Genomic DNA, 15,390 nt, shown 5'->3' on the forward strand with positions numbered 1-15,390 from the left:
TGCTCTATTCTTTTCGTTTACTTTTACAGATTTGTAATAGATTTTGCGCTCTCCTTATAATAAATAAAGTACAGTCCACTTAACTATAATATCAATATTAATTGATATATTATCTCAACAAATTTTCAAAATAAATAATGAATATGAAGTGTAAAATTGTTGGAAAAAAATATTATTTTCTAATATATTAAAGTAAATCAATAAAAATATAAAAATTGATATATAATCTAATGATTCTACTATGACTTGATTATGCTATGGTTCTAATTTTTGTCATCTCTTTTCGAATTGGATTGTTACTATATTATCTTTATGTGTTGGTTCAAAAAAAAAAAAAGCAAATAAAAATGAACTTATAATTGGATTGTTACTATAATGCAAAAGGCACAAGGCAGTGGGTTATCCAATAAAAAGTTGCCTTGTCATGTCATTCATATCCACTAATCTATTGTTTTGCCAAGTCTTCACACTCTTTTCCTCTTATGTGTCACCTTCCCCTCAAAAACCTACAAATTGTAATTAAACCCCCCCTAATCACTTCTTACATGGCACTTAATCACACACAAACAACAACAAATAAAACATCTGTGTCCTGAAAAGCAAAACAAATTTGACAAAACAGTCTTCTTCCTTCCGGTTTTTTGTTTCTTTCTTTTCTTGTCTTCTGTCAGTGTTCTTTCAGTTCAAGAGTTTCAGAACCAAGAACCAAGATTCTGTTTTTTTTTTTTTTTTTTTTTGCAGCTGTTGTTAGGACAACCTTAAACCCTAAAGTTTCCTTAATCTCCTGAAAAAATCACTTGGGGTTAAGGTAAAAAGGAAAAAAAAAACCGAAACATTTAGGAAAATCCAAATTGGAACTTCCTTGTTCCACCTCAGATTCAGTACCCCAGGTCAGCTCTCCCCCCCACCCCCCCTGCTTTTATTGTTTCTTGGTTCTTACTTCCTGGTATTTGTTACTTTGAATTGTTTGCTTTTGTGTTTGTTAGAGGCTAAACATGCGAATACTCCATACACACAGGGAATGATAATTCCAGGAGAATTACCTTAAAGATTGGTTTTTTTTGGTGTGTGTGTGTGTTAGATTTGAAAGTTGGGATCTTTTAGTTGTTAGCAGTTTTCTTTGGGTTTGGTTACTTGGTTATTGTTGTGGTTGACTAGTTATGACTTGTTTGTTGATAGCCGTGCGCACCTGACTAATTCCACGGGATACCTGCCAGTATTAGGCAACTTTGTCCACCTAAGCTAGCACAGATGGGAAGATGGGAATAAATCACTAGTTTTTATGAGTTTGGTAATCAATTTAAGCAAGTCCCAAAGGTTTCTTGAAGGTTAATTTAATTATTGCAATTAAGTTGTTCAATTGACAAAAAGAAAACCCAATTCTCTGACCCGCTTCGTGTGATGAATTGAATGCCTATGATTTAAATCTTTTCGGGTTTTAAATAAACTTTCCAAAATTCTCCTTTTCTTCCTTATTTTTCTTTTTGGTTTTAATCTTTTACGGTAAGGTGCCAAAGGTGTGTTTTTTATGAGGTGCAGCGTTGCCCTCAAGCAAGTTGTGCTAGGTTGATTAATCTTTCATGTAGTTAGCGATAAAAAAGAAATTAATGCAAACTGGAAGCTTTTTTCTTGGATTTGGAGGATGAATGGAAAGAATTGTAGGAACTTTGACTATTGATCTTTCTCTAGGGAGTTGTCAAACAGAACCGGGACTGGAACTGGTCTAATGTTCAAGATTGTGTTTTGTTTGCCATAAAAGTTAGAATGATCTTTGTGACTTCAGGCATGATAAGTACTTATGACATAACATCAACAAGCTGTCTTTTCTCTCTAGGACTCGGCATTTCTAGTTGAGCATCAAATACGCTTCGCAATTTATTATCCAGTAGTAAAATTGATTAGACAACCTCTGAGGTAGAGGTAAGGTCTGCATACACTCTACCTCCTCAGACCTCACTTTGTGGGATTAGGTTGGGTATGTTCTTCTTCTTATTGTTGTAGTAAGATTAGACAAACAGCGAAAGATTTCGGAAACATGGTTATATTTATTACGTGTTTGAAAATGCAAAAAAATAGACTGGCCATCCACAGCCTATTTTTATAATTTTTGTTTTTGCTTTTTCCTATTTGGAATTGGGTGTATGAGTTAGAAAGTTCTCTGCAAGGAATGTTGCATAAGATTTTGATTCTTCTCTGATGAGTTTGAACACGTGTATATAAAATGATTTAGTTTTGCCTAATTCCATTTGCCATTCAATGAACTTTTCATAGATTCAATTAGAATTATGTCATTCCTATTAACGGGACAGCTTGAAGTGGCTGAGCTTTCGGAAAAATGGATTATTTGGATATTAGGTTAAGCATTCTATTAGTGAATGGGCATTTAGTGCCATTTATTTAAAATAAAAGGTGAACAAACAGACAAAGAAGAGATAATATAAGCTGAATTATCGACAAAATTTCGATGAAGAAAATAGTACATCTTATGTATGAAAATAGTTTCCGATCGGAACTGGTGGTCTCCTACTTCTTTGTTCTAAAAACCTTAAGAGCTCTATAATGTTACAGAGAGGACACTTCAACCTGAAACATTGTGCCTGAAGATGGTGTACATAGATGTTGGCAATATTGTTTAAGCAAAAACACCAAATATTTGGCGCAGAAAGATTTAACATCGAGAAGACATGTTTAATTTTGTCAAATGCTTTTGCAATCCATCATTTGTGCAATATTGCCGTTCTGTCTTTGGTGTAATTGGTCTTTATGGGAATGATGTTGAAGCCCTGAAAAGTATGGACTAGCACCATTAAGGAAAGACTTGACCTTTAGGATTAGTGAATGACATTATCTATATTTTGGACTTTGATCATGTAAATAAATACATCCAGTAACTTTTCTCCAGATTCATCATGTAGCCGTGGAAATGGTTTTACTTGTCCTGATAATCTATTAGTCTACGATGTTCTATTAGTCTACGATGTTATCTTTTGGAGAAGACGTACCAGATAGCAACTTCTTTAAGAAAATACTTTAATATTTTTAATAAGATGTAGTTTGAAATGAGTACAACAACAACAACAACATAACCAGTGTATTCCCACAAGAGTCGGGTCTGGGGAGGGTAAGATGTACGCAGTTCATACCGTTACCTCCGAGGAAGTAGAGAGGCTGTTTCCGATAGACCCCCGGCTCAAAGTAGAGAACAATAAACAAAGGGATGGAAAACATAATAGAAAATCAGGAATAAGAAATAATAAAATAGACATCAGAGAAATATGAAATACGAGACATAAGGGCGACACGGAATAAGAAAATAGGTACTAAGACATAAGACCTGGTGCACCCACCTAGTAATAACCTACACTCCCATAACAAGGACCCTGTGAACCCGGACCTAGGCTTACTAACCCGGCTACACAAGATTCTCCAGACTGCAAGCTACAACCCACACACCCGCATTAGCCTTCTACCCTTATCCGTGACCTCCACACCTTCCTATCTAGGGTCATGTCCTCAGTTAGCTGGAGATGCTCCATGTCATGTCTAATCACCTCCCTCCAGTAGTTCTTCGGCCTACCTCTACCCTTCCTGAAGCCATCCAAAGCAAGCCTCTCACACCTCCGGACTGGGGCATCCGCACTCCTCCTCATCACATGTTCAAACCATCGCAGTCTTCTTTCCCGCAACTTGTCTTCCACTGAAGCCACTCCCACCTTCTCCCGAATATTCTCATTTCTTACTCTGTCACCTTTAGTAAGCCCACACATCCAACGCAACATTCTCATTTTCGTCACCTTCAATTTTTGGATGTGCGAGTGCTTGATTGGCCAACACTCCGCACCATACAATATGGCCGGACAGACTGCCACTCTATAGAATTTGCCTTTAAGCTTAAGGGGCACCTTCTTATCACACAACACTCCCGAGGCTAGCCTCCACTTCATTCAACCTGCTCCAATACTTTTAGAGACATCCTCATCAATCTCACCATTCCCCTGAATCGTAGACCCAAAATACTTAAAACTGTCTGTCTTACAGACATCCTGGGAGTCCAACCTCACCACCCCTTCGTCCTTCTGTTTCAAGTCACTAAACTTACATTCCAAATACTCAGTTTTGGACCTACTCAACCTAAACCCCTTAGACTTAAGGGTTTGCCTCCAAACCTCCAATTTGTCATTCACCCCCCTCGCGTCTCATCAATCAGCACCACATCATCCGCAAATAACATACACCAAGGCACCTCGCCTTGAATGCTCCGCGTCAACACGTCCATCACCAATGCAAAAAGGAACGGACTAAGAGTCGATCCCTAATGCAACCTGATCTCGACCGAAAACTGCTCTGAGTCTCCTCCCGCCGTTCTCACTCGGGTCTTCCCTCCTTCGTACATGTCCTTAATAGCTCTGATGTACGTCATCGGGACCCCTTTCACCTCCAAGCACCTCCAAAGAACCTCCCTCGGGACTTTATCATACGCCTTTTCTAGGTCGATGAACACCATGTGTAAATCCTTCTTCCTTTCTCTATACTGCTTCACTAATATCTTCGCCAGGTGGATTGTCTCTGTCGTCGAGCGACCAGGCATAAATCCAAACTAATTCTTTAAAATAGACACAACCCTCCTCAACCTTCGCTCGATCACTCTCTCCCAAATCTTCATAATGTGACTCAAAAGCTTAATACCCCTATAGTTGTTGCAGCTCTGAATGTCACCCTTGTTTTTATATAACGGAATCATCGTACTCCATCTCCAGGCCTCAGACATTCTCGCAGTCTTGAAAATACCATTAAACAAATCTATCAACCACCTTAAACCGGCCTCACCAGCATACTTCCAAAAGTCTACGGGGATCTCGTTGGGCCTCGTCGCCCTACCTCTCCGCATCCCACGAATAGCCTCTTTGACCTCCTCAACCTTAAAACGCCTACAGTATCTGAAATCACGACTCTCCTCCGAGTGCTCCAGCTCCCCCAACACAATGCCTCTGTCTCCCTCCTCGTTCAAAAGTCTATGAATGTACTCCTGCCATCTCTTCTTAATGTGAACCTCCTCCACCAAAACACTACCATCCTCCCCCTTAATTCACTTCACTTGATCGAGGTCCCGGTCCTTCCGCTCCCTAGCTTTAGCAAGCCTGTACAACCTCTTTTCCCCACCTTTCACCTCTAACCCCGCATACAAGCTCTCGATTAGCCACTGTAACTGCTAATTTAGCCTCCTTCCTGGCTACTTTGTAAGCCTCCCTATTCACTCCTTTCTCCTCCTCATCTTTACTCTCAATTAACTTAACATACGACTCCTTCTTAATCTCCACTCTCTTCTTCACTTTCTTCGTCACTTCCTCATTCCACCACCAGTCCCCCTTATGCCGTCCTGCCCGACCCCGAAACACCCAACACTTCTATGACAGTCTCCGTGATACCGCTGGCAGCCCTATCCCACATAGTATCCACGTCCCCCCTGCTCTCCCACACCCCCTTTTCCCCATCTTTTCCCCTATCTCTAGAGCATTAACTGGCGTCAAGCAGCCCTACTTAATTCTAGGTCGACCCTCCCCAACCCTTCTCTTCTTGCACTTCCTGATAGACAAGTCCATCACTAGAAGCCTATGCTGGGTCGAAAGATGCTCACTCGGAATGACTTTACAATTCTTGCATAGCCCCCTATCCCCCTTCCTAAGCAGCAGAAAGTCAATCTGGGCCTTGGCTATCGCGCTGCGGAAGGTAATTAGGTGATCCTCCTCCTTCGGAAAACTCGAGTTCACTATCACTAGCCCAAAGGCCCTCGCAAAATCCAACAGGGCAGTAGTTTGAAATGAGTACTTTTCTTATTTACACAATTACATCCCTTTAAAGTTGTGCTTCATTTTCTCTATATTTGAGTCACATACAGATCGTACTGTCAGTTTAAAAGATATATTTGCATGGCTTTGTAAACTATTTAATCTTTGATGGTTTTACAACTTCTTTCATCCTTTTTACGTCAGCTTGATGATACAGTTGAATGGTTTTTTGCATAGACCAAAAAAAAAAAAAGAGGAAATATGACATTGTTTCTCATTGTTATGGTATGCCTGGTGTTTTCAATCTATTATTAGGTAGAGAGGTTTAAAGAACTTGTCTACGCCGATATCTTCACAAGTATAATTTTTCAAGCTTTCTATTTGCGTCAACCAACCTTAACTAATGTGGATTTGAGGTATAGTGATCTCTCGTCTTCTTTTTATGTCACAAGGATAGCTTTCACGGCAGAATTTGTATATCATTTTCTTATTAGAAAAGCCCAAAACAGTATACTTGTTCCTATGACAATGGCTCATAGTGCATTGACAAATTTTGCGCTGGCTAACCAGCCTACCACTACATTCCTCCTTTTCGGTCATGGAAACGACTACGTAGAAGGAAGTTATCTTGCAAGACCTACATTTTCTTGGGATGAATGGCTATCAATACAAACTTAGCTAAAGATAGGGCACAGTGATCCATATAGGTGATATCTACTAGTGGGAATATGATATAGTCTTGTTAGAGAAACACCTAATATTGTTGTTATTTATTATAATCTAAGTTTCGCGGACTCTTCACTTTTGATGCTGCACCTGTGTCGGATTCTCTAGAAATACATTACTTTTGGAGAATCTGACATGCAACCGTTGACATTTTTGAAGAGTCCGAGCAGCATAGATTATAATTACTGATCGTATATTTTTTGCTTACTTTCACTTTTATTTTATTTTATTTGGTATGATGATAACATGAGTTAGCTTAAATGGAGTTGTGAAGATTTATTTAGTCAAGTTGAAATTGAGCGTAATAGTTTTTGTTTTTCCTCTGACAATGACATAATCTATATAGGTGGAAAATGATAGGAGTTCTAACTTCTACTCATCCAAAAAAGAAGGTGGAAGAGTTCTAATTTCTTTTCCCTATTTATGATCTATCTAGCTTTTAATTGAAAGCGCCGTTTCTGAATTATTCACGTGGATACCCGCATATACAATAGATTGACCCAATGAGAGAAGAGAGCACTCCTACAAAGCCTTCAAAGCCAGCTTCAACTCAGGTCTGTTTCCTTTTGTTTTTTGACGGCTAATAAGTCATTAAGCATGTGCTTCTCTCTCTCTCTCTGTGCATATGTATGTGTCGTGCACGCATTTATTTATGTGTGGGCTCACTACTCACAAGTTTTCTAATGTTTGGTCAGGAGACACCAACTGCACCTTCGTATCCTGATTGGTCAAGCTCTATGCAGGTTGTTATTCAGTTCCATAATGACTAATCCGATCACATGAATGCTGATAAATAATATTTTACTTTCTAGTCTTTCAAATGCTAATTTTCTTTTCTTGTTTAGGCTTATTATAGTGCTGGAGCTACTCCTCCCTTCTTTGCCTCACCCGTTGCTTCTCCTGCTCCCCACCCGTACTTGTGGGGAGGTCAGGTAATTGATTTTGCATTCATAATTTATTTGTTCTTTTATTTCTTTTTGATTATTAGCTATCACATAACCTCAGGACTCACTGTACTACTTTCTCTGATCACCTTCTCCTATTTCAGCATCCTCTTATGCCTCCTTATGGGACTCCAGTCCCATATCCAGCTTTATATCCTCCTGCCGGAGTTTATGCTCATCCTAACATGGCCACGGTAATCAAGCTTATCGGTAATTTATTCTCATGAATTTGAAAGCTGATGAAAGCAAAAGCAAGTCACCTCTTCTTCCCAAATAAAAAATGCAAAAAGACAGTCCATGTTAATACTTCTGTTCATCTGTTTTCAGCCATCTCCAAATACTGCGCAGGCAAATCCAGAATCAGATGGGAAGGGTACGGAAGGGAAGGATCGGAATTCTAGCAAAAAGTTAAAGGCCTCTTCTAGTAGCAAGGCAGGGGACAACGGGAAAGTTACTTCGGGTTCCGGAAATGATGGTGCCACACAAAGGTCTGATTATGAATCATATTTCTGTCAATTCTTCTTTACGGATCAGTCATGCATCTGATTGTTTTTTTTTCTTGAACAGTGATGAAAGCAGAAGCGAAGGTACCTCAGATACAAATGATGAAAATGATAACCATGTGAGTATTCCAATCAATCTAAATTTCCTTATTTACATACTATGAAGATCACGAGTCTCAATTTTATTCTTACCTTCTCCTGTAATTGCTAGTTGGAATTTGTTTTGATCATATGTCATCTCCCAGGAATTTGCTGCAAACAAGAAGGGAAGCTTTGATCAAATGCTTGCAGATGGTAGTAACTTCTTTGAACCTTCTTCTTGATTCTACCATTGTTATTATCAAAAAATAATTGAGTTTCTAATTCTGTCAATTATCAGGAGCCAGTGCACAGAATAATCCTGCAACAGTGAATTACCCGACTTCTATACATGGAAATCCTGTCACTGTGCCTGCAACAAACCTAAATATTGGAATGGACGTGTGGAATGCATCATCTGCCGGTCCTGGAGCGATCCAAATGCAGCCAAATGCGTCTGGTCCAGTTATAGGACATGAAGGAAGGATTAATGATCAGTGGATGCAGGTACATTTTCTTTTCTTTAGCTCTTTCCACTCACTGAAATCAGTGCTGTTGTGTTTGACCAGATTATTTTGTCTGGCTAAAAAGATTAATTTGTCAAGAAAGATCACAACATGGAGAAAGTTATGAAAGCATCCAACACTCTGATTTTACAAGTCTTCAGGTGTTTTGGTTGGTCCAAAAGTAGCTGAGACTTGTTATATGCCAGGAAACCCCGAGGAAGTGAAGATTCGTGAAGATATGCCAGTTTCATTCTTTATGGGATAAAATTGCCTCTTTGTAGGATTCAATTTTCTAATCTAATTTATTGCAATAAAAAAAAATTAAACCTTCATATGGTTTGAGAAGGGATAATAAAACTGAACTTTCTTCTATCATTAGTTCTTAAACATACTTCCATCTTGATATTTCTGATCTCTGGGTACGTCAGCATCTTACGCTAATTTGAAGCTCATGGTTCTACTTTATAACCCCTCCTCCCCCCACAAACCAAAAAACAAAAAACAAAAACATTCACGCTCATTTCAAGTAGATCAATAAACTATGCAACACACAAGAGACAACTTTTACGTATTCACCCCCCCTTCATTTTTGTGTGCAAGAGGAACTCCACAATTAATGTAGAGTTATAGCCTTGTTGCAATCTCTTTCTGTTTCTTTTTGCTGATAAATTTCGTTATAACCCTCTCTTTGACAGGATGAACGTGAACTTAAAAGGCAAAAGAGAAAGCAATCTAATAGGGAGTCAGCTAGGAGGTCAAGGCTACGCAAGCAGGTATGAGTTATTTTTTGTAGATAATGTTACTCCTGCCATCTTTCACCAGTCAGAGTTGACTCTATGTTTTTTCGTATGAGCTTATAAAGATTCTTCTCTGCGTGAATTTAGATTAGGGGTGGCAAATGGGCTATTTGAACTAAAGTTGGGCAGGTCAAAATAGGGTGAATCAATAATTGAGCTGTTGCTCAACCCTGCCCAGAGTTTATTTGGGCAAGATGGCTAAACAACTGGTCGTGACGCAACAGACTAGGGGTGACAAATGGGCGATTTGAGCTAAAGTTGGGCATGTCAAAATTGGGTGACTCAATAACTGGGCCGTTGCTCAACCCTGCCCAAAGTTTACTTGGGCAAGATGGCTAAACAACTGGTCGTGACGCAACCTGCCCAACTTGCTTTTATTAAACATCTACATTTATTAGCTAATAAATATTAGATAACTCTATTTTTCTTTATAAGCAAAATTATTATTTCAATCTTCTATCCATGGAGATTGATTAAAAATAACTCCTTATGAACTTCACCAATTTCATTGTTTTTTTCTTTCTTTTGTAACTTTATTATTTAATTAGTCCTATATTAGTTGCACGAAAATTAGAACCATTCAAAAGCTCCATTATTTTTACTTTATTGGAAAATTTGGTGATGATTTTCTATTACTTCATAGAAAAATTTGACAATGACTTTTAGCACGTGATACAATAATTTAAAGATATCATTATGTTACTTCAATAAAAAGTTTGATAATGACTTAATATATTATGATATAAAATTATATAAAAGTGACAAAGTGTAAGAAATGAAAACAAGGGAAAATCTTGTATTAACATTCCACGCATCAATTTATACGTAAAGTAATGGCTATTTATAGCCAAAGTTGGATAAATCCAACTAAAAAGGTGAATGTTTAGTTGGCTTGTGTCGAACTAAAATTTTGCCACATGTCTACTATTTTGGACACATAGACATTCAACATATTCATGGGATGATTAACATATCCTTCGGGAATTGTAAATTTGAGGCATCTAAATTCACGGGCTCAACATTATCTTCAGAGATAAAGTTTGCCTCAACATCATTATCTGTTTTCTTAAGGGATGCCTGAGAGAGCTTCACCAGATGCTTTGGCGTACAACAAATACGCTACCAGTGTCCCTTTGCTTTACATCGATAACATTTATTTTCAGTGTTCGTCTTAAGAAATATGTTAAATGTCCATGTGTCCAAAATAGTGGACATGTGACAAAATCTTAGTTTGGCACAAGCCAACTAAACATTCACCTTTTTAGTTGGATTTATCCAACTTTGGCTATAAATAGCCATTACTTTATGTAGAAAATTGATGTGTGGAATTTTAATACAAAATTTTCCTTGCTTTCATTTCTTACACTTTGTTACTTTTATATAATTTTATATATTAAGTCATTATCAAATTTTTTATTGAAGTAATATAATAATATTTTTAAATTATTGTATAAAGTGCTAAAAATCATTGTCAAATTTTCCTATGAAGTAATAGAAAATCATCACCAAATTTCCCAATAAAGTAAAAATAATGGAGCTTTTGAATGGTTCTAATTTTCGTGCAACTAATATAGGACTAATTAAATAATAAAGTTACAAAAGCAAAAAAAAAATAATGAAATTGGTGAAGTTCATAAGGAGTTATTTTTAATCAATCTCCATGGATAGATTATTCCAAAATATAAGGGGATCCTTAATCAAGATGATGATGGAAAAATATCATGGTCTTGGCCCGGTCCTGATTTGATGCCTAATTGCCATTTTTGATGGTGTCTGCCAGACTCATCACATCCAAATGTATTTCGGCATTCAATGTCCAAGACATGTATGTTTTGCCCGATATATCTAGGGCAACAAATTCGCGTTTGGATATATTTGACATTATTTAAGAAAAATTAATACTTACCTATATTTGCTCGAAATGGTAGAGACTCGTGCTGATAACGTGATATAAAAGTGTAAGAAATGAAAATAAGGGAAAATCTTGTATTAACATTCTACACATCAATTTTCTACATAAAGTAATGGCTATTTAATAGCCAAAGTTGGATAAATTCAACTAAAAAGGTGAATGTTTAGTTGGCTTGTGCCAAACTAAAATTTTGTGGACACATGGACATTCAACATATTTCGTAACATATTAGAAATTGATAACTATTGAAGTGATGAATTTTGTTCCAGAAGGCCTCCCACTTTTTTATATTTTTATCTGTCTTTTAGATTTTTAATTGTTTTCTTGTTAAGATGATCAGTTACCAAGTACAAATTTTATGAGCAAAACTACTTGTCCCAGAAATCGACAAAAGTTGCAAATCGAAAATTAAGAAAAACAGATGAAATGCTATAAAAAGAAAGAAAAATTGCTCAACCAGACCTGACAACTATACTTTTCAAGTAATAGTGTGTCAATTCCCTATAAAAGCTATTGCAACTCTGGACTTGCGCATAACATGGATAAGTTGAAGCTAATACATGAGTTGAATTTTGTTGAGTTTGGGCATTGCCCATCTAGCTCATTCAAGAAATAGCTGTTGTCCAAACCCTTAATTTTTGGGCGGGTTCGGGTTTTTTGGGTCAATTTTGCCACCCCTAATTTACTTAGACATCTGATTTCAAGCACAGGTCCCAAGTTTATTTCTAATAAATAAAAACAACTTTTAAACACAATGATGGGTCTGCATCAGTGTGAAGCCTTAAGATTATCATTTTTACACCACCATACGGCAAACTGATCCTTTGCATTTTCATCTAGCCATATAATTGTAGATTGATGCTTTAAGTTCTTGTTTCATCCAAATTCTCAATGTCTTGTGATGATGAGTACTTCTAGTTGATTGGAACACATTTGTGTCACCCTTATGTAATGGTCTCCAACACAAATCATGAGCACCTAAGAATATGAGAATACAATTCGATGTGATATCTGCATATCATGCTCTAATCTGCGGATGGTGTTTTAAGGCCCTTATAACTTAAAGTCTCTTTCCTAGTGTCTCTTTTTTTCTTTTCCCGCCTAAAAGAACAAGATCACTTGTCTCTCTTTTATTTCAATTTGTGATGACAATGTACACAGCAAATGAATGGACGGTATGTACCAAAAATGGAATATAATGTGAAAAAGCAACAGCTGATGCATTCATATCATGTATCAACTAAAACAGACCACTTATATACAGTATCCCTTAAACCACCATCCTCTCAAGGCTGATTACCTGCTCTCAAAAGTAAGTCTGTTCCAAAGAGAATCTTATATCAAATCCTAGTATGTTCCAAAGAGAATCTTATATCAAATCCTAGTACATCCTCTTTTATGGACCGTTAATCAATAATATTCCAAGAATCAAGATGCTGTTACTTTACTTAAAGTACAAACATTTCATTCTTACAAGTTTGAAAACTGAAAAACAATGTGCAGCTTTATGTTTTCCTCTCACCCTACAGATTTAATTGTTAATTATAATCACTGATCCCTTTTGACGTGAAACTGTTTCCTAATCTACCTAGCCAAGACATACATTGTAAACATAGGGAGTAATAAGTATCATATTTGAGAGACATGGTTGGGTAAATGCAGCTGCTAATGTCGTATATACCCTCCTCTAACGATCAGTTAACTTCTTGAAAACACCTTAGCCCTCAAATCCTAAAAGTGTTCTAGCTGAACAGTTTGAACCAGTAAACTAACTGACAAATTAAAAACATATATGATCTGGATGCACTGACAACCATGAATTTTGATGTGTTTAATTGGATAGATGTGTAAATACCCATTATAATTTCCCGTGGAATGGGGATTAATGCATGCCTTGGATGTACACATCCAAAGGGATAAATGGGAAAATTCTAGGTGTGGAATAATACACTCACGTTTTTACCGCAATAAATTCACCCAAATGCAGTAGTCAACTACTATTTTCTGCTAATGATAGTTATTAGTTAAATTAAATAGGATGGTAAGTGTCATCAAATTAATGCCAAGAAACCAAGGGAATGGCTGCTCTTCATTTTAGTGGAAACTCTGAAAAAGAAAGAACAGAAATCTTGTTCTGGTTCTTATCTATCCATTATTTTGAACTTAGGGGGAAGACTCACCTACATTCAGCCAAGACTAGTAGATGAATTGGAACCGTTGTGAATGTGCCACTTGCACCATAAGATAGAGCAGAAATTTATCCATGGAGTTCATCTTAGTGTATGCAGACGTTTTCTGTCAATTGTATATAACATCTGTTTAAAAAGGAGTAACAACTGGTGACCAAGCGTAAAGATTCTCCCCCGCACATCAAGCTTGTAACTCCAGCTAGTGTTGGAGCTAGAGTATTGGTTACGAGTTTGGTAGAACCCAGGACCTTTGGCCAAAACTTTGTATTTGTTCAGAAATTTATGTAGTATGTATTAACAATAAATCCAGAGTCCAGTAAGCTGCCTTTTATAGAATCCGGAACACCATAAACTCAAAATTCTTGATCTGCCTCTATTATTCAGCCCACACAATACACGGCACTCTTTCCCATTCATGTTACTACAGCGAACCAGCATTTCAATGGGACAGCAAATAAGGCATTTTTAGTTTATGACCATGTTTCTATTACTTGTGGGTGTCGTATTTATGTTATGTCATCTTGTTCCATGCTTTACTATGTATTTGTGTAGTATTCCTTGTCTCGAGCCGAGGGTCTATCGGAAACAGCCTTTCTACTTCTTTAGAGGTAGAGGTATGGACTGCGTACATCTTACGCTCCCCAGACCTCACTATGTGGGAATACACTGGGTTTGTTGTTGTTGTTGTTGTTGTTCATGACCATGTTCATGTACAGTTTGGTTGTTTGCTTGCTCCAACTTCTGGAGAACCCAAAATGTACTCTAAATTTCTTTTAGATCTTCTAACAGTCATGTATTATGTTTTGTAATTTTGCAGGCAGAGTGTGAAGAGCTACAACGTAGAGTAGAAGCTTTGACCAATGAGAATCATTCACTCAAAGATGAGCTCCAAGGGCTCTCTGAGGAATGTGAGAAGCTTACCTCGGAGAATAATTCGATAAAGGTACTCAATACCTTCGTAAGGATTCCTCTAACTGCTTATCCTCTTTGATTTACCATTGTCCTTATTTTTAAGTAATATTCTCAAGTGCCCTCTTCATGTCAACCCCTTTTTCCTTTCCCTCCTTTAATGTGATCCACCTTACAGGGATTTTACGATGCTGCTTCTTGTATAGCTTTTTGTTATGACGATTAGTATCGTTGAATCTTTTGCTGCAGCATCCATACATCTTGTTTTATAGTGCTTGTATTTTTCTTTTCCCTTGTAAAGTTTCTTTTTAACCTAATCAAGCAAGTTGTGAAGGGGAAAAGATGGAAGTACTGATATTTGTTTGAATATGATGGTGAAACAGGAAGAGTTAGCACGGTGGTGTGGACCAGATGCGGTGTCTAAGCTAGAAAGCAGTGGCACTAATGCCACACATGCTCAATCTAATGTTGAGGAAGCTAGTTAAGGAAAGCTAGAAAAGCCAGGTCTGAGTAGGTGATTTTAGTACAAGTGCTCACAAATCTTTGAGGAGCCTAAAGAATTCATTGCTTCTAGGTGCAGCAGAATGAGAAATGTTTGTTGTCCTACTAACCTATACCATTTTAACCCTTTCTGAGTGTGACTGTAACATTTTACATTTACTTTCTAATTGTAACCCCAGTGTTGAGTCTGAGTCTGTGAAACTTGTTTTTAAATTAATTACAATACAATAACTGGAGTACTGTAAACTTAAATTGTCTTCAAGTGAACTTGGAGTTTTACTTTTATGCTATCCCTTAGCTGTGCATTGTCTCTCAGTGAATGAAGTTAGTTTAGACAAGTGATTCGGTTGTGCAAACATTATTTTATTGTCAGATGCCAATGTAGGTATACACCGGTAAAGTTACCTTCATGTGACCAGGAGGTCACGGGTTCAAGCCTTGGAAACAGCCTAAGACAGAAATGCAAGATAAGGCTGCGTACGATACCCTTGTGGTGGGGTCCTTCCCCGAACACTGCACATAGCGTGCCGAGCTGCCCT

General features: G+C 37.5%; 1 protein-coding gene across 5 annotated transcripts; it reads left to right on the plus strand.

Moving 5' to 3' along the window:
* The first annotated feature begins 440 nt into the window (after positions 1–440).
* LOC107859932 (G-box-binding factor 1) lies at positions 441–15,141 on the plus strand. 5 transcript variants are annotated; one of them, XM_016705096.2, is made up of 13 exons: positions 448–890; positions 6,859–6,904; positions 7,007–7,066; positions 7,208–7,255; positions 7,358–7,444; positions 7,561–7,650; positions 7,805–7,944; positions 8,024–8,078; positions 8,205–8,253; positions 8,339–8,544; positions 9,239–9,316; positions 14,259–14,384; positions 14,734–15,141. In XM_016705096.2, the coding sequence occupies exons 2-13, from the start codon at positions 6,866–6,868 to the stop codon at positions 14,833–14,835; spliced, it is 1,080 nt and encodes a 359-aa protein (XP_016560582.2). In that variant the 5' UTR covers positions 448–890; positions 6,859–6,865; the 3' UTR covers positions 14,836–15,141. The 5 variants fall into 5 exon arrangements, with proteins under 5 accessions (XP_047263190.1, XP_016560582.2, XP_016560581.2 ...); XM_016705095.2 differs by having other exon boundaries at positions 450–890; positions 7,784–7,944; XM_047407234.1 differs by lacking the exon at positions 6,859–6,904 and having other exon boundaries at positions 441–890; positions 6,949–7,066.
* The last annotated feature ends 249 nt before the right edge of the window (positions 15,142–15,390 follow it).

Source organism: Capsicum annuum, chromosome 2 (assembly GCF_002878395.1).
Source record: "Capsicum annuum cultivar UCD-10X-F1 chromosome 2, UCD10Xv1.1, whole genome shotgun sequence".
In the NCBI taxonomy this organism is placed as follows: Eukaryota; Viridiplantae; Streptophyta; class Magnoliopsida; order Solanales; family Solanaceae; genus Capsicum; species Capsicum annuum.

What these genes read in the sequence shown, in the direction of transcription:
- LOC107859932 (XM_016705095.2), top strand. Translation starts at nt 6,866, where the DNA reads ATGATAGGAGTTCTAACTTCTACTCATCCAAAAAAGAAG. An exon ending in ATTGGTCAAGCTCTATGCAG is followed by an intron (nt 7,256 to 7,357) that starts GTTGTTATTCAG and finishes TTTCTTGTTTAG; the next exon opens with GCTTATTATAGTGCTGGAGC. An exon ending in TGATCAAATGCTTGCAGATG is followed by an intron (nt 8,254 to 8,338) that starts GTAGTAACTTCT and finishes GTCAATTATCAG; the next exon opens with GAGCCAGTGCACAGAATAAT.